Raw genomic sequence first — 19,807 nt, forward strand, 5'->3', positions numbered from 1 at the left:
TGCTGTTGGAGTGATTCCACCTTAAACCAGGGTAAAGCTCATAATGCTGTTGGAGTGATTCCACCTTAAACCAGGGTAAAGCTCATAATGCTGTTGGAGTGATTCCACCTTAAACCAGGGTAAAGCTCATAATGCTGTTGGAGTGATTCCACCTTAAACCAGGGTAAAGCTCATAATGCTGTTGGAGTGATTCCACCTTAAACCAGGGTAAAGCTCATAATGCTGTTGGAGTGATTCCACCTTAAACCAGGGTAAAGCTCATAATGCTGTTGGAGTGATTCCACCTTAAACCAGGGTAAAGCTCATAATGCTGTTGGATGATTTACCTTTATACCCTAAAGCTCATCTCTGTATGTATATCCACTGTACCATAAAGCCATCTAATGCCATTTTAATGTTTACATACCCTACATTACTCATCTCATATGTATATACTGTACTCTATACCATCCACTGCATCTTTGCCTATGCCGTTCGGTACCATCACTCATTCATATTTTTTTAATGTACATATTCTTATTCATTCCTTTACACTTAGGGGATTTTTTTAGGGGATTTTCACTCAATTTAATGGGGGATGGATTTCACAGGAGGTTGGTGGCACTTTAATTGGGGAGGACAGGCTCATGGTATTGACTGGAGCGGAATCCACGGAATGGTATCAAATACACCAAACACATGGTTTCCATGGTTTCCATGGTTTCCAGGTGTCTGATGCCGTTCCATTCGCTCCGTTCCAGACATTATTATGAGCCGTCCTCCTCTCAGCAGCCTCCACTGGTAGGATTGTTGACATATTATTGACATCTGTATCTAAAAGCACAATTGATAAATAATTGGAAGAAGTCTGTATATTTAGGACATTTCAGCCTTACCCAGGCCCATATTTCATCTGTAGCTTTTACCCCTCTGTAATATGAGTAGAGACCCTTTTTGTTATACTTTTTCATTGTTAAATTGTTCTGTGTGTTATTTTATTTTGTTGGTTGACAGTAAGTCCCTTTGACATGTAGCCAATGGCAGCGCCACCTAGTGGTGGAAAAATGTAATCTCAAATATAATCTAAGTAACTATTAACCCGTTAAATGTAACTAAATGTAATAGAAAATGTAATCTAAGTAACTATTAACCAGTTAAATGAACTTCATTCCTTTGAACTTTACCCTGGTTTGAGCAACTGAAAGCTCGACAGGAGCTGGCAGAGGAATGCAGTTCACTGTCATTACACAATAGATAGGTAGGTTCTCATGGGTACTACACATCAATACACAGACCATTCAGTTTATCATGCATCTCCATCTCGCCACGGCATCAAGAAAAAGAGAGATTTAATGTTGACCCGTGGCTGTGGGGACCGAAATGAGGTTGTTTGGACTGCTGATTGGTCAGTTGTTTGGGGTTTAGGGACGTGGCCTTGGCTCCACCTTGGGGCCTCCCACCGATACCCAGGAAGTGGAGTCTGAAGGTCGTCCACTCGCCAAAGGTCATCTGGAGCAGCTGTTTGAGGTCGTCGGGATCACCGAAGACCAGCGCCTGGCCGGTGAGGTCATTGCTACGGACGATGTCTGCGTACTTCTTAGGGAGGTTCATCCTCGCCAGCTTTTGGGGAATTTGGAAATATGCAGAACATAGAAAGAACATTTCAGTTTAACATGTTTGGGGAGGCAGGTAGCCTAGCGGTTGGAGCGTTGGACTAGTAACCAAAAGGTTGCTAGATCAAATCCCCAAGCTGACAAGGTAAAAATCTGTCATTCTGCCCCTGAACAAGGCAGTTAACCCACTGTTCCTAGACAGTCATTGTAAATAAGAATTTATTAATAACTGACTTGCCTGGTTAAATAAAGGTTTAAAAAAATCATTAATGTATTTATCTGAGATCTAAAGGTGGCTATGGACCCTGGTCTAATGGAGTGCACTAAATAGGGAATAGGGTGCCATGTGGGACACAACCAACCCCCTACCGCTTTGCAGACGTCCTCAGAGGTCATGTTGATAACAGTCCTGATGTTGAGAGGAGCCAGGTTCCTCCCCCACCCAGAATTCTTCAGTCCGGTGGTCCCTCTGATGCGGGCCAGCTCCCTCCTGATAGAATGATCCAGGTTAACCGTGGTCAGCTTGAACCTCTCCGCGTCCCTCACCCTGAACTGGAAATGCACCTGGAAGATTGGAAGATGAAGTGTTGGAGAGATGCACACACAAACACAGGTCGCTGGTTCAAATATGTCACGAAGGAGCGCAAACGGAACACACACCTTGAGGAACATCTCAAACATCTCTGGATCTCCGTCCTGCTCCAGCAGGTCTTCGATCTCCTCCCTCATCATGTGAAGCTCCATCCTCGAGTCGCTGAACACCTATTATAATGTATATAATAACGCATTAGTAATGTATAAAATAATAATGTGGAATTTGACTAATTATAATAATATATGCCATTTAGCAGACCTCCCACAAAGCCTTGGACTCGTCGACGACTGTCGCCGTCCCGACGGCGTCGTCGATCTCTGCTCTCTGCTGCTCGTCCTCCAGACACTGTAGGATCCAGCTGAGACGACAGGGCCAATGGTTGGCAAGAACAACCTGTAATGTGGTGAACATTACTGTTAGTCCAGTCCATGTTTTCATTACACTACAAACTGTCGCTTAGAATTCCATTCCATGTTTTACTCTAATGTCGTGATCATTACAGGTAGTCCAGTCCATGTTTTCTATCTCCACAATGCTTTCAGTAAAGGCCAACAAACATATCAGACGCCCCAACCGAATTACGTTTTTCTAATCTTATCATTTGTATGACCTCCCTCCCTCCCTCCCTCCCTCCCTCCCTCCCTCACCCAGGCAGCGATGTTCTCTGGCGGAGGCAGCTCAGTCTTCAGAGCCTCCATGAGCACCACGGTGACCCTGATGGAGTTGATGACCCGTCTCATGGACATGGTGTCATCAGAGATGTAGTGGTGGAGGTTCCCTCTGTTACTGGACAGGATGCTCTCCAGCGCAGATTCTATCGCCTTGTCCGCCTCGTCCTCACTCAGCGCAAACGCCACGTGCGCCTCCTTGATGTGGTTGTTGTCTATCAAAGGAATACTGGCCTCCATCAGAATACTTGACGTCTCCTTTGTTTCGGTGCTGCTCTCGATCCAGGAGAGGGACGACTTCGGGCTGCCCAGGTCCAGCTCTCTCAGCTCGATCCCCTTTGACCCATGACCCTTGGCTTCTTCCGTGATCTCTGATTGTCCGCTAACGATATTGTAGAACACCTTGGGAGAGAGACGGAGAGAAACAGAGAGCAGAAGAGAGAGAGAGAGACAGAGAGAGAGAGAGAGAGAGAGAGAGAGAGAGAGAGAGAGACAGAGAGAGAGAGACGGAGAGAAACAGAGAGCAGAAGAGAGAGAGAGAGAGAGAGAGACAGAGAGAGAGAGAGAGACAGAGAGAGAGAGAGAGAGAGAATATATATTTTTTTACACATTTTGGAAGCATCACAGAGATTATGAATGGCAGCAAACGCTGAGTGATTTGATACAATGTATCCATTTCATATAGAACACCTTGCGCTTGGAGGTGTGGCAGAGCGGCGGTATGGTGAAGGCCAGGGTCACGATGCGGTTCAGGAAGGCATAGGCTCTGTCTTCTTTACTGAAGCACCCGTCTGCATCGTTCACCTGTTGGAGAGAAACAAACTGCATTATTGCCCTATTCACATTTTTCCACTGTAAATAATATTAATTATATTGATTCACCTTCTTCCACTGTAAATCATTTAAATAGTCAACATTTCGGTGCTGAGGCTTTTCTCAAGACCAGACCTCTATTTTTCCCTCTTGTATGCAACTCTGGAAGATATACACTTATAGCAGTGGTTCCCTCTAGTCCTCCAATCCCCCAACAGTGGTTCCCTTCAGTCCTCCAGTCCTCCAGTACCCCAACAGTGGTTCCCTTCAGTCCTCCAGTAGCCCAACAGTGGTTCCCTTCAGTCCTCCAGTACCCCAACAGTGGTTCCCTCCAGTCCTCCAGTACCCCAACAGTGGTTCCCTTCAGTCCTCCAGTCCTCCAGTACCCCAACAGCGGTTCCCTCCAGTCCTCCAGTACCCCAACAGTGGTTCCCTCCAGTACCCCAACAGTGGTTCCCTCCAGTCCTCCAGTACCCCAACAGTGGATCCCTCCAGTCCTCCAGTACCCCAACAGTGGTTCCCTCCAGTCCTCCAGTCCCCCAACAGTGGTTCCCTCGAGTCCTCCAGTACCTCAACAGTGGTTCCCTCCAGTCCTCCAGTACCCCAACAGTGGTTCCCTCCAGTCCCTCCAGTACCCCAACAGTGGTTCCATCCAGTCCTCCAGTACCCCAACAGTGGTTCCCTCCAGTCCTCCAGTACCCCAACAGTGGTTCCCTCCAGTCCTCCAGTCCTCCAGTACCCCAACAGTGGTTCCCTCCAGTCCTCCAGTACCCCAACAGTGGTTCCCTCCAGTCCTCCAGTACCCCAACAGTGGTTCCCTTCAGTCCTCCAGTACCCCAACAGTGGTTCCCTCCAGTCCTCCAGTACCCCAACAGTGGATCCCTCCAGTCCTCCAGTCCTCCAGTACCCCAACAGTGGTTCCCTCCAGTCCTCCAGTACCCCAACAGTGGATCCCTCCAGTCCTCCAGTCCTCCAGTACCCCAACAGTGGTTCCCTCCAGTCCTCCAGTACCCCAACAGTGGTTCCCTCCAGTCCTCCAGTACCCCAACAGTGGATCCCTCCAGTCCTCCAGTACCCCAACAGTGGTTCCCTCCAGTCCTCCAGTACCCCAACAGTGGTTCCCTCCAGTCCTCCAGTACCCCAACAGTGGTTCCCTTCAGTCCTCCAGTCCTCCAGTCCTCCAGTACCCCAACAGTGGATCCCTCCAGTCCTCCAGTACCCCAACAGTGGTTCCCTCCAGTCCTCCAGTACCCCAACAGTGGTTCCCTTCAGTCCTCCAGTCCTCCAGTCCTCCAGTACCCCAACAGTGGATCCCTCCAGTCCTCCAGTACCCCAACAGTGGTTCCCTCCAGTCCTCCAGTACCCCAACAGTCCTCCAGTTCCCTGGTTCCCTCCTCCAGTCCTCCAGTCCTCCAGTACCCCAACAGTGGTTCCCTCCAGTCCTCCAGTACCCCAACAGTGGATCCCTCCAGTCCTCCAGTACCCCAACAGTGGTTCCCTCCAGTCCTCCAGTACCCCAACAGTGGTTCCCTCCAGTGGTGGTTCCCTCCAGTCCTCCAGTCCTCCAGTCCTCCAGTACCCCAACAGTGGTTCCTCCAGTCCTCCAGTACCCCAACAGTGGTTCCCTCCAGTCCTCCAGTCCTCCAGTGGTTCCCTCCAGTCCTCCAGTACCCCAACAGTGGTTCCCTCCAGTCCTCCAGTACCCCAACAGTGGTTCCAGTCCTCCAGTACCCCAACAGTGGTTCCCTCCAGTCCTCCAGTCCCCCAACAGTGGTTCCCTCCAGTCCTCCAGTCCTCCAGTACCCCAGTAACAGTGGTTCCCCAGTACCTCCAGTCCTCCAGTAGTCCCCAGTACCCCAACAGTGGTTCCCTCCAGTCCTCCAGTGGTTCCCTCCAGTCCTCCAGTACCCCAACAGTGGTTCCCTCCAGTCCTCCAGTCCCCCAACAGTGGATCCCTCCAGTCCTCCAGTACCCTAACAGTGGTTCCCTTCAGTCCTCCAGTCCTCCAGTCCCCCAACAGTGGTTCCCTCCAGTCCTCCAGTACCCCAACAGTGGTTCCCTCCAGTCCTCCAGTACCCTAACAGTGGTTCCCTCCAGTCCTCCAGTCCTCCAGTACCCCAACAGTGGTTCCCTCCAGTCCTCCAGTACCCTAACAGTGGTTCCCTCCAGTCCTCCAGTCCTCCAGTCCTCCAGTACCCCAACAGTGGTTCCCTGCAGTCCTCCAGTCCTCCAGTCCTCCAGTACCCCAACAGTGGTTCCCTCCAGTCCTCCAACAGTGGTTCCCAACTCCAGTAATCTAGTACCCCAAACAGTGGTTCCCAACCACTGTTGGGGGTAGTGGAGGACTGGAGGGAACCACTGGAGTACTGGAACCACTGGGTACTGGAAGACTGGAGTTGGGAACCACTGGAGGACTGGAGTTGGGAACCACTGGAGGACTGGAGTTGGGAACCACTGGAGGACTGGAGTTGGGAACCACTGCTATAGAGGATATACTTTACTGTCTGTGACTTATTCTTATCATGAGGGTCCCAACAGTTACCCAGATTGTATTATTATTATTATTATTACTACCATACTGTATATACTTATTCCTGTTTAGTACTGAACTCAACCCTGGAATTTAAAAAGCGTCTTTCACAGGGCTTAATTCTGTGACCGCTGTTGTTGATTAAAACTGTAGAAATCCGTCTGCATATTTCAAGACATGGCATATGGGGTGTAGGGGGATACCCAACGGGCTGGACCATTCTCTTCTCATCACTCATCTTGGGAACAAAACGACTCAAAAGAACGTGGAAATCAAATGATCCGCCATCATTAACACAATGAAAACATCTTATGATTTATTATTGAAATAGAATGGGTGACGAGAAAACAAATTGGCACAATTTAAGGCCAAGTGGAAAACAATGATGCAGGCACAAGGGATGGGGGTGTGGTCCGGTATGGGGGTGTGGTCCGGGATGGGGGTGTGGTCAGGGATGGGGGTGTGGTCAGGGATGGGGGTGTGGTCCGGATGGGGGTGTGGTCCGGGATCCAGGTGTGGTCTGGGATGGGGGGATCCAGGTGTGGTCTGGGATCCAGGTGTGGTCTGGGATGGGGGTGTGGTCTGGGATGGGGGTGTGGTCCGGGATCCAGGTGTGGTCTGGGATCCAGGTGTGGTCTGGGATCCAGGTGTGGTCCGGGATGGGGGTGTGGTCCGGGGTGTGGGTGTGGTCTGGGATGGGGGTGTGGTCTGGGATGGGGATGTGAGCATGCAGGTCTGACCATTGTTTGTATGCGTCTGTCTGTAAATTGTTGTTCGTATGTATAGAAATCAATCTGACGACTCTTAGTCTACCTGCTGAACCGGGACCTCAGGGTTGACTGATGTAACAATATGTACCTGTTGAACCAGGACCTCAGGGTTGACTGATAACACAATATGTACCTGTTGAACCAGGACCTCAGGGTTGACTGATACCACAATATGTACCTGTTGAACCAGGACCTCAGGGTTGACTGATGTAACAATATGTACCTGTTGAACCAGGACCTCAGGGTTGACTGATGTAACAATATGTACCTGTTGAATCAGGACCTCAGGGTTGACTGATGTAACAATATGTACCTGTTGAACCAGGACCTCAGGGTTGACTGATGTAACAATATGTACCTGTTGAACCAGGACCTCAGGGTTGACTGATGTAACAATATGTACCTGTTGAACCAGGACCTCAGGGTTGACTGCCAGCAGAGAGATAAAGGGGGACTCCTCATCAGAGAGCAGTATACTGATAGCATCCAGGACACCAACGATCTTCTTAGGAGCACATCGGTCCAGGTTAGTGATCTCCAGAACCACGCGGATCCTCCTCTGCTCAAACACCTCCATGAACAGGATGAACCTGGACAACAGCCACATCTCCTTCCTCACCTGGGAGAGGAAGGGAGAGAGAGAGAAAGAGAGAGAGAGACAAACAGAGGCAGAGAAACAGAGAGAGAGAGGTGATAGAGAGAGTGAGAGAGAGGTGATAGAGAGAGTGAGAGAGAAAGAAAGATAAAAAGTTGGAGAAAGCAGGTTAGGGAGCTGTTTCATTGGTCAAAAGTTGGTGAATTGATCTAAAATAGTGTACTATGTAGGGAATAGGGTGCCATAGGGCCCTGGTCTAAAGTAGTGCACTCTGTAGGGAATAGGGTGCCATTATATCCTCCCTCACCTCGTTCATGAACCCCAGTTGGCCGCTGACCCTCTCGTTGTCCAGCGCCTTACGGACGTTCAGGTCCTGGTTGAAGATCAGGTTCTTTCCCATCTGGAAGATGAATCGTATAGCTGCTGCTGCAGGAAGCCCGAAGACAGCGAACGCCAGGCCCTCCAACATCCCGGCTCCTCTTTGGGCTTCACTCGGACCTTCTTCTTCTCCTGTTCCGTTTCCGGATCCCAGTCCGTCCAGTTCAGGTGCGTCTGGAAACTCCGGGAAGCCATACTTCACCTATAGGTGCAGGAACACAAGGTCAGGACAACGTCCTACTCCGTGTTCACTGACTTGTTCACTGAAATTCACAATGAATGTGTTATCTTTTCAATCTTAATGCTGATTGGTGAACTGTTTCATGCTACCAAAGATTCCCTCACTCGTAGTCATATTGTATCACCTTGCTTCACTGGTCCCTTTGTTTAAAATTCTTCCTCGTTTACGCTAAACATATTATGGGATACTAGAACATGAATGGACCTTGTTACTATGGTTCTATCCCTGGTTGGAACCCTGTTCCCTACATAGTGCACTACTTTTACTCCAAGGTAGTGCACATTGAAGGCAAAAGGGTGTCATTTGGGAAGCAGCCTCTAACAACCTGATTCTCACCAGAAAGACGAGGACTGTGAGAGCAGCAAGCAGCACGGCCAGGACCAGGGACCAGAGGGGGAAACAGCAGAACTTCTTAGATCTCCACTCTGACGATGTGTTTTCAATCACCTTCTTCCTCACCTCATCCTCCTCGTCGTGCTGCGCCACGCGGTACAGACCCAGCTGAAGAACAACAAGAAGACTTTATTGTCCGTTATCTTGATGTTTCCAGTCAGAACTGGGTTTGGAACTGACAAAGCTCTCACCTCTTATTGGATTTAACCATTATTTATACAGGAAGTCCTGTTGAGGTCAAAGGACCTATTTTATGAGGGAGACCGCTAACCTCTAGGTCACCTACCTGAAGTATACCTCTAACCTCTAGGTTACCTACCGGAAGTCAACCTATAACCTCTAGGTTACCTACCGGAAGTCAACCTCTAGGTCACCTACCTGAAGTATACCTCTAACCTCTAGGTTACCTACCGGAAGTCAACCTATAACCTCTAGGTCACCTACCGGAAGTCAACCTCTAGGTCACCTACCTGAAGTATATCTCTAACCTCTAGGTTACCTACCGGAAGTCAACCTATAACCTCTAGGTCACCTACCGGAAGTCAACCTCTAGGTCACCTACCTGAAGTATACCTCTAACCTCTAGGTTACCTACCGGAAGTCAACCTATAATCTCTAGGTCACCTACCGGAAGTCAACCTCTAGGTCACCTACCTGAAGTAAACCTATAACCTCTAGGTCACCTACCTGAAGTAAACCTATAACCTCTAGGTCACCTACCTGAAGTAAACCTATAACCTCTAGGTCACCTACCTGAAGTCAACCTCTAACCTCTAGGTTACTTACCTGAAGTTAACCTCTAACCTCTAGGTCACCTACCTGAAGTCAACCTCTAACCTCTAGGTTACTTACCTGAAGTTAACCTCTAACCTCTAGACTACCTACCTGAAGTTAACCTCTAACCTCTAGACTACCTACCTGAAGTTAACCTCTAACCTCTAGACTACCTACCTGAAGTTAACCTCAAACCTCTAGGTAACCCACCTGAAGTTTCCCGAAGCTCTCCTGCAGTGCCAGGCACAGTCTCATCACCAGCCCCGCCCAGAGGAGGTCACTCCCGGCGAAGTGCCATGCGGAGAACCGAACATAGATGAACCGGACATTCTTCCGTCGCTGGTTCTCCTCGGTCCAGACGGGTCGGTAGAACAGCAGCCTGCAGATCAGAGCTAGGAGACCAGTGATGGAGGCTTTGACGGAACGAGGCTTGGACCTGCCCTGGTAACTCTGCTCCCTCCTCTCTGCCTCCTGCTCCATGTGGACTAGTCAAGGAGCGAGCGAGCAAGAGAGAGAGAGAGAGAGAGAGAGAGAGAGAGAGAGAGAGAGAGAGAGAGAGAGAGAGAGAGAGAGAGAGAGAGAGAGAGAACAGTGAGATAAGGATATATTCATTCTAGCTCTGGGCGTTAGGGCTACTTTCTAACGCTGAGCATCCTGCGTAGATGAATATCGTCGTTGTATCTATCCTCTATATATGACAGGATCATGTTGTATCTACCCTCTATGAGACATGATCATGTTATATCTACCCTCTATGAGACAGGATCATGTTATATCTACCCTCTATGAGACAGGATCATGTTGTATCTGACAGGATCATATTGTATCTACCCTCTATGAGACATGATCATGTTATATCTACCCTCTATGAGACAGGATCATGTTATATCTACCCTCTATGAGACAGGATCATGTGGTGTCTACCTACCCTCTATGAGACAGGATCATGTTATATCTACCCTCTATGAGACAGGATCATGTGGTGTCTACCTACCCTCTATGAGACAGGATCATGTTGTATCTACCCTCTATGAGACAGGATCATGTTGTGTCTACCTACCCTCTATGAGACAGGATCATGTTATATCTACCCTCTATGAGACAGGATCATGTTATATCTACCCTCTATAAGACAGGATCATGTTATATCTACCCTCTATGAGACAGGATCATGTTGTGTCTACCTACCCTCTATGAGACAGGATCATGTGGTGTCTACCCTCTATGAGACAGGATCATGTTGTATCTATCCTCTATATGACAGGATCATGTTGTGTCTACCCTCTATGAGACAGGATCATGTGGTGTCTACCTTCTATAAGAGAGGATCATGTGGTGTCTACCCTCTATATGACAGGATCATATTGTATCTATCCTCTATATGACAGGATCATATTGTGTGTATCTATCCTCTATATGACAGGATCATGTGGTGTCTACCCTCTATATGACAGGATCATCTTGTGTGTATCTATCCTCTACATGACAGGATCATGTGGTGTCTACCCTCTATATGACAGGATCATGTGGTGTCTACTCTCTATATGAAAGGATTGTGTTGTATCTACCCTCTATATAACAGGATCATGTGGTGTCTACCTACCCTCTATGAGACAGGATCATGTGGTGTCTACCTACCCTCTATGAGACAGGATCATGTGGTGTCTACCTACCCTCTATGAGACAGGATCATGTGGTGTCTACCTACCCTCTATGAGACAGGATCATGTGGTGTCTACCTACCCTCTATAAGACAGGATCATGTGGTGTCTACCTACACTCTATGAGACAGGATCATGTTGTATCTACCCTCTATGAGACAGGATCATGTGGTGTCTACCTACCCTCTATGAGACAGGATCATGTGGTGTCTACCTACCCTCTATGAGACAGGATCATGTGGTGTCTACCTACCCTCTATGAGACAGGATCATGTGGTGTCTACCTACCCTCTATAAGACAGGATCATGTGGTGTTTACCTACCCTCTATAAGACAGGATCATGTGGTGTCTACCTACCCTCTATGAGTCAGGATCATGTGGTGTCTACCCTCTATAAGACAGGATCATGTGGTGTCTACCTACCCTCTATGAGTCAGGATCATGTGGTGTCTACCTACCCTCTATGAGTCAGGATCATGTGGTGTCTACCTACCCTCTATAAGACAGGATCATGTGGTGTCTACCCTCTATAAGACAGGATCATGTGGTGTCTACCTACCCTCTATGAGTCAGGATCATGTGGTGTCTACCTACCCTCTATAAGACAGGATCATGTGGTGTCTACCTACCCTCTATAAGACAGGATCATGTGGTGTCTACCTACCCTCTATGAGTCAGGATCATGTGGTGTCTACCTACCCTCTATGAGTCAGGATCATGTGGTGTCTACCTACCCTCTATAAGACAGGATCATGTGGTGTCTACCCTCTATAAGACAGGATCATGTGGTGTCTACCTACCCTCTATGAGTCAGGATCATGTGGTGTCTACCTACCCTCTATAAGACAGGATCATGTGGTGTCTACCTACCCTCTATGAGTCAGGATCATGTGGTGTCTACCTACCCTCTATAAGACAGGATCATGTGGTGTCTACCTACCCTCTATGAGACAGGATCATGTGGTGTCTACCTACCCTCTATGAGTCAGGATCATGTGGTGTCTGCCTACCCTCTATAAGACAGGATCATGTGTTGTCTACCTACCCTCTATAAGACAGGATCATGTGGTGTCTACCTACCCTCTATGAGTCAGGATCATGTGTTGTCTACCTACCCTCTATGAGTCAGGATCATGTGTTGTCTACCTACCCTCTATGAGACAGGATCATGTGGTGTCTACATACCCTCTATGAGTCAGGATCATGTGGTGCTACCTACCCTCTATAAGACAGGATCATGTGTTGTCTACATACCCTCTATGAGACAGGATCATGTGGTGTCTACCTACCCTCTATAAGACAGGATCATGTGGTGTCTACCTACCCTCTATGAGTCAGGATCATGTGTTGTCTACCTACCCTCTATAAGACAGGATCATGTTGTATCTACCCTCTATGAGACAGGATCATGTGGTGTCTACCTACCCTCTATATATCTGAGGATCATGTTGATGCGGTTCTGACATGATGAGTAGAGGCCCACTGTAGCAGGAGAGGACACTTTAATCAGAGTCTTGGACAGAGCGTACGCATAGATGTGATCCGACGGCAAATCTACAGAATCAAAAGAGATAAATGTAACACAGGACGTTCCTTCCAGGCACTTTGATAGGTTCGGTTAAGCAGTTAAAAATGTAGTGGGAAACTACAAACAAAACATCTACAAGATCAAAATAAAGGTACCAAAATACCGGCTGTATTTCTGTATTTTGAAAGTTATATATCTTGGAAATTTGATTGAAAATTACAGGCCTTTCTCATCTTTTGAAGTGGGAGAACTTGCACAATTGTTGGCTGACTAAATACTTTTTTGCCCCACTGTATATTTTGAAAATGTGATTGCTGACCTGCAAAACATTTTGGGGACTATATCAGCAATGGACTAATGAATCATATACCAACGGATATTTCTTTAATGATTGACAGTGTTTTCTGAATGATGGGAGTGACCTCCACTGTAAATAGGTATTACTAAAGCATGTGACCACATGCATTTCCTCCATTGGGATAATAAACGTTATCAAATGTCCTAATTAATACCAGTTGCACACAACTTCCTCTTTTTAAAACCTACAGTATGACTGCATCTGAAATGGCTCCCTATTCCCTATGTAGTGCACTACTTTTGACCAGAACCCTATGGGGGAATAGAGGCCCTGGTCCAAAGTAGTGCACAACATAGGGAATAGGGCCCTGGTCCAAAGAGGTGCACTACATAGGGAATAGGGCTCTGGTCCAAAGTAGTGCACTACATAGGGAATAGGGCTCTGGTCCAAAGTAGTGCACTACATAGGGAATAGGGCTCTGGTCCAAAGTAGTGCACTACATAGGGAATAGGGCTCTGGTCCAAAGTAGTGCACTACATAGGGAATAGGGCTCTGGTCCAAAGTAGTGCACTACATAGGGAATAGGGCCCTGGTCCAAAGTAGTGCACTACATAGGGAATAGGGCTCTGGTCCAAAGTAGTGCACTACATAGGGAATAGGGCTCTGGTCCAAAGTAGTGCACTACATAGGGAATAGGGCCCTGGTCCAAAGTAGTGCTCTACATAGGGAATAGGGCTCTGGTCTAAAGTAGTGCATTATATAGGGAATAGGGCCCTGGTCCAAAGTAGTGCACTACATAGGGAATAGGGCCCTGGTCCAAAGTAGTGCACTACATAGGGAATAGGGCCCTGGTCTAAAGTAGTGCACTACATAGGGAATAGGGTGCCATTTGGGACACTGTCCTGTGTTTGTGTATTCCAGCTGCTACAGAACAGGCCCAGTACATCATTATGCAAACACTCAGGTGCTGTTCTGTTCTATTCTGTTCACACAGCCATAATTGGTCTATAGGGTAACTCAGAGAGGGGCTGAGAGTGAGGGACCCTAGAAACTAACAATTTGGAGGAGGAAATGGAATCTGGAATCTCAATTATCTCTCTCTCAAGAGAGAGCTCACCTTTTATTATCATTGTATTGGTTGTTGCCAACGGCACCCAGAGAATAATGGTAATGTATGGCTGTTTGTGATCTGTGAATGACAAGAATAACACTTACAAATCCTCAGGTGAAAGAGAGGGAGGGAGAGAGAGAGAGAGAGAGAGAGAGAGAGAGAGAGGGTGGAGGTGAATGAGAAGGGGGAGAGAAAAGAGATGGAGAGAGAGAGAGAGTGAGAGAGAGGGGTGGAGGTGAATGAGAAGGGGAGGGAAAAAGAGAGGGAGAGAGAGAGAGAGAGGGTGGAGGTGAATGAGAAGGGGGAGGGAAAAGGAGAGAGGGAGGGAGGGAGAGAAAGAGGGTTGGGGAATTGAATACTAATACAACAGCAGGGTTATATAGAAAGTGCATCACAACACAACTTAAGCAGTAGATAATATAGAAATAAAATGACTTGGTGACAAAATACACCTCAATGTACACAGTGTCTGTCATTCTGGTGCTATTTAGACTTACTATACATCCAGTGAGTTACTATACATCCAGTGAGTTACTATACATCCAGTGAGTTCCTATACATCCAGTGAGTTACTGAGTTACTATACATCCAGTGAGTTACTGAGTTCCTATACATCCAGTGAGTTACTGAGTTACTATACATCCAGTGAGTTACTGAGTTCCTATAAATCCAGTGAGTTCCTATACATCCAGTGAGTTCCTGAGTTACTATACATCCAGTGAGTTACTATACATCCAGTGAGTTACTATACATCCAGTGAGTTCCTGAGTTATTGTACATCCAGTGAGTTACTATACATCCAGTGAGTTCCTGAGTTACTATACATCCAGTGAGTTACTATACATCCAGTGAGTTCCTGAGTTACTGTACATCCAGTGAGTTACTGAGTTACTATACATCAGTGAGTTACTGAGTTACATCCAGTGAGTTACTATACATCCAGTGAGTTCTATACATCCAGTGAGTTACTATGAGTTCTGAGTTACTATACATCCAGAGTTACTATACATCCAGTGAGTTACTATACATCCAGTGAGTTACTATACATCCAGTCCAGTGAGTTCCTATACATCCAGTGAGTTCCTGAGTTACTGTACATCCAGTGAGTTACTATACATCCAGTGAGTTCCTGAGTTACTGTACATCCAGTGAGTTACTGAGTTACTATACATCCAGTGAGTTACTATACATCCAGTGAGTTACTATACATCCAGTGAGTTACTGAGTTACTATACATCCAGTGAGTTACTATACATCCAGTGAGTTACTATACATCCAGTGAGTTACTGAGTTACTATACATCCAGTGAGTTACTATACATCCAGTGAGTTCCTGAGTTACTATACATCCAGTGAGTTACTGAGTTCCATTCCAGTGAGTTATATACATCCAGTGAGTTACTATACATCCAGTGAGTTACTATACATCCAGTGAGTTACTATACATCCAGTGAGTTACTATACATCCAGTGAGTTACTGAGTTACTATACATCCAGTGAGTTACTGAGTTACTATACATCCAGTGAGTTACTGAGTTACTATACATCCAGTGAGTTACTATACATCCAGTGAGTTACTGAGTTACTATACATCCAGTGAGTTACTATACATCCAGTGAGTTACTATACATCCAGTGAGTTAGTGAGTTCCTGAGTTACTATACATCCAGTGAGTTACTATACATCCAGTGAGTTACTATACATCCAGTGAGTTACTGAGTTACTATACATCCAGTGAGTTACTATACATCCAGGGAGTTACTATACATCCAGGGAGTTACTGAGTTCCTATAAATCCAGTGAGTTCCTATACATCCAGTGAGTTACTATACATCCAGTGAGTTCCTATAAATCCAGTGAGTTCCTATACATCCAGTGAGTTACTATACATCCAGTGAGTTACTGAGTTACTATCCATCCAGGGAGTTACTGAGTTACTATAGATCCAGTGAGTTACTATACATCCAGTGAGTTACTATACATCCAGGGAGTTACTGAGTTACTATACATCCAGTGAGTTACTGAGTTACTATACATCCAGTGAGTTACTATACATCCAGTGAGTTACTATACATCCAGTGAGTTACTATACATCCAGTGAGTTACTATACATCCAGTGAGTTCCTGAGTTACTGTACATCCAGTGAGTTACTATACATCCAGTGAGTTCCTGAGTTACTATACATCCAGTGAGTTACTATACATCCAGTGAGTTACTATACATCCAGTGAGTTACTATACATCCAGTGAGTTACTATACATCCAGTGAGTTACTATACATCCAGTGAGTTACTATACATCCAGTGAGTTCCTGAGTTACTGTACATCCAGTGAGTTACTGATTTACTATACATCCAGTGAGTTACTATACATCCAGTGAGTTACTATACATCCAGTGAGTTCCTGAGTTACTATACATCCAGTGAGTTACTATACATCCAGTGAGTTACTATACATCCAGTGAGTTACTGAGTTACTATACATCCAGTGAGTTACTATACATCCAGTGAGTTACTATACATCCAGTGAGTTACTGAGTTACTATACATCCAGTGAGTTACTATACATCCAGTGAGTTACTGAGTTACTATACATCCAGTGAGTTACTATACATCCAGTGAGTTCCTATAAATCCAGTGAGTTCCTATACATCCAGTGAGTTACTATACATCCAGGGAGTTACTGAGTTACTATACATCCAGTGAGTTACTAAGTTACTATCCATCCAGGGAGTTACTGAGTTACTATAGATCCAGTGAGTTACTATACATCCAGTGAGTTACTATACATCCAGTGAGTTACTATACATCCAGTGAGTTACTGAGTTACTATACATCCAGTGAGTTACTATACATCCAGTGAGTTACTGAGTTACTATACATCCAGTGAGTTACTATACATCCAGTGAGTTACTGTGAGTTACTATACATCCAGTGAGTTACTGAGTTACTATACATCCAGTGAGTTACTGAGTTACTATACATCCAGTGAGTTACTATACATCCAGTGAGTTACTGAGTTACTATACATCCAGTGAGTTACTGAGTTACTATACATCCAGTGAGTTACTATACATCCAGTGAGTTACTATACATCCAGTGAGTTACTGAGTTACTATACATCCAGTGAGTTACTATACATCCACTGAGTTACTATACATCCAGTGAGTTACTGAGTTACTATACATCCAGTGAGTTACTATACATCCAGTGTGTTCCTATACATCCAGTGAGTTAGTGAGTTACTATACATCCAGTGAGTTACTGAGTTACTATACATCCAGTGAGTTACTGAGTTACTATACATCCAGTGAGTTACTATACATCCAGTGAGTTACTATACATCCAGTGAGTTACTATACATCCAGTGAGTTACTATACATCCAGTGAGTTACTATACATCCAGTGAGTTACTGAGTTATATACATCCAGTGAGTTACTGAGTTACTATACATCCAGTGAGTTACTAGTACATCCAGTGAGTTACTGAGTTACTATACAGTGAGTGAGTTACTGAGTTACTATACATCCAGTGAGTTACTATACATCCAGTGAGTTACTGAGTTACTATACATCCAGTGAGTTACTATACATCCAGTGAGTTACTATACATCCAGTGAGTTACTGAGTTACATCCAGTGAGTTACTATACATCCAGTGAGTTACTATACATCCAGTGAGTTACTATACATCCAGTGAGTTACTGAGTTACTATACATCCAGTGAGTTACTATACATCCAGTGAGTTACTATACATCCAGTGAGTTACTGAGTTACTATACATCCAGTGAGTTACTGAGTTACTATACATCCAGTGAGTTACTGAGTTACTATACATCCAGTGAGTTACTGAGTTACTATACATCCAGTGAGTTACTATACATCCAGTGAGTTACTATACATCCAGTGAGTTACTATACATCCAGTGAGTTACTGAGTTACTATACATCCAGTGAGTTACTATACATCCAGTGAGTTACTATACATCCAGTGAGTTACTATACATCCAGGGAGTTACTGAGTTACTATACATCCAGTGAGTTACTATACATCCAGTGAGTTACTGAGTTACTATACATCCAGTGAGTTACTGAGTTCCTATACATCCAGTGAGTTACTATACATCCAGTGAGTTACTATACATCCAGTGAGTTACTATACATCCAGTGAGTTACTATACATCCAGTTAGTTACTATACATCCAGTGAGTTACTATACATCCAGTGAGTTACTGAGTTACTATACATCCAGTGAGTTACTGAGTTACTATACATCCAGTGAGTTACTATACATCCAGTGAGTTACTGAGTTACTATACACCCAGTGAGTTACTGAGTTACTATACATCCAGTGAGTTACTGAGTTCCTATACATCCAGTGAGTTACTGAGTTACTATACATCCAGTGAGTTACTGAGTTCCTATAATCCAGTGAGTTACTATACATCCAGTGAGTTACTATACATCCAGTAAGTTACTATACATCCAGTGAGTTACTATACATCCACTGAGTTACTATACATCCAGTAAGTTACTATATATCCAGTGAGTTACTGAGTTACTATACACCCAGTGAGTTACTGAGTTACTATACATCCAGAGGGTTACTGAGTTACTATACATCCAGTGAGTTAGTGAGTTACTATACATCCAGCGAGTTACTATACATCCAGTGAGTTACTGAGTTCCTATACATCCACTGAGTTACTATACATCCAGTGAGTTACTATACATCCAGTGAGTTACTGAGTTACTATAGATCCAGTGAGTTACTGAGTTACTATAGATCCAGTGAGTTACTATAGATCCAGTGAGTTACTATACATCCAGTGAGTTACTCAGTTACTATACATCCAGTTAGTTACTATACATCCAGTGAGTTACTATACATCCAGTGAGCTACTGTACATCCACTGAGTTACTATACATCCAGGGAGTTACTATACATCCACTGAGTTACTATACATCCACTGAGTTACTATACATCCACTGAGTTACTGAGTTACTATACACCCAGTGAGTTACTGAGTTACTATACATCCAGGGAGTTACTATACATCCACTGAGTTACTATACATCCTCTGAGTTACTATACATCCAGTGAGTTACTGAGTTACTATACATCCAATAGGCTATGTGTAGTGTACATGCAGTTAGTAGGACTTGCCAGGATAAAGTGGGTGTATCCAGGATAAAGTGGGTGTGTCCAGGATAAGGTGGGTGTGTCCAGGATAAGGTGGGTGTGTTCTTTATAAGATAGCATAGCGCTTACTGACCATGAGCAACCACTTAGAATTCAGCTACCTGAGGTACACTACAATGCCCGGTATCCAATCAAAACCCATCAGATGAAACAGAGGTCTTACCTTTCAGTTGGAAGTCTCAGAACCCACTCCTCCTCCTAACACGGATCAGGAACAGGATCAATAGATGTTGTCTTGTTGTGACTGAGAGAGGGATCCACAGAGAGAATGCTGCTACCCACCTCTACAATGGCTAAGGTGTGGTGAACTTTACACCCCTAGCCCAGGGCCTGCCTGGCTAACTTCCTGCCCGCTGTACAGCTTTACAATGCCGATATCAGCTAAAAGCTAATTATTCACTAGATCATTTCTCCTTCTGTCTATAGGGCTCTCTCTCTTCGGTCTGTCTGTAGGGCTCTCTCTCTCTATTCGGTCTGTCTGTAGGGCTCTCTCTCTCTATTCGGTCTGTCTGTAGGACTCTCTCTCCCTCTCTCTCTATTCGGTCTGTCTGTAGGGCTCTCTCTCTCTATTCGGTCTGTCTGTAGGGCTCTCTCTCTCTCTATTCGGTCTGTCTGTAGGGCTCTCTCTCTCTATTCTGTCTGTCTGTAGGGCTCTCTCT

The 19,807-nt window shown here is 45.5% G+C and overlaps 1 protein-coding gene across 2 annotated transcripts; it reads right to left on the reverse strand.

Annotated features, from left to right (window-relative positions):
* Positions 1 to 414: 414 nt before the first annotated feature.
* Positions 415 to 19,535, reverse strand: nkpd1 (NTPase, KAP family P-loop domain containing 1). Of its 2 annotated transcripts, XM_046336935.1 has the most exons (13): positions 19,312 to 19,535; positions 13,955 to 14,026; positions 12,437 to 12,565; positions 9,560 to 9,834; positions 8,519 to 8,683; positions 7,871 to 8,143; positions 7,372 to 7,587; positions 3,546 to 3,659; positions 2,835 to 3,257; positions 2,446 to 2,580; positions 2,253 to 2,354; positions 1,962 to 2,156; positions 415 to 1,599 (listed from the first exon to the last, which is right to left on the reverse strand). In XM_046336935.1, the coding sequence occupies exons 2-13, from the start codon at positions 13,965 to 13,967 to the stop codon at positions 1,312 to 1,314; spliced, it is 2,328 nt and encodes a 775-aa protein (XP_046192891.1). In that variant the 5' UTR covers positions 13,968 to 14,026; positions 19,312 to 19,535; the 3' UTR covers positions 415 to 1,311. The 2 variants fall into 2 exon arrangements, with proteins under 2 accessions (XP_046192891.1, XP_046192892.1); XM_046336936.1 differs by lacking the exon at positions 13,955 to 14,026 and having other exon boundaries at positions 19,312 to 19,534.
* Positions 19,536 to 19,807: the final 272 nt, after the last annotated feature.

The sequence above is a fragment of the Oncorhynchus gorbuscha genome, unplaced genomic scaffold, assembly GCF_021184085.1.
Source record: "Oncorhynchus gorbuscha isolate QuinsamMale2020 ecotype Even-year unplaced genomic scaffold, OgorEven_v1.0 Un_scaffold_1224, whole genome shotgun sequence".
In the NCBI taxonomy this organism is placed as follows: domain Eukaryota; kingdom Metazoa; phylum Chordata; class Actinopteri; order Salmoniformes; family Salmonidae; genus Oncorhynchus; species Oncorhynchus gorbuscha.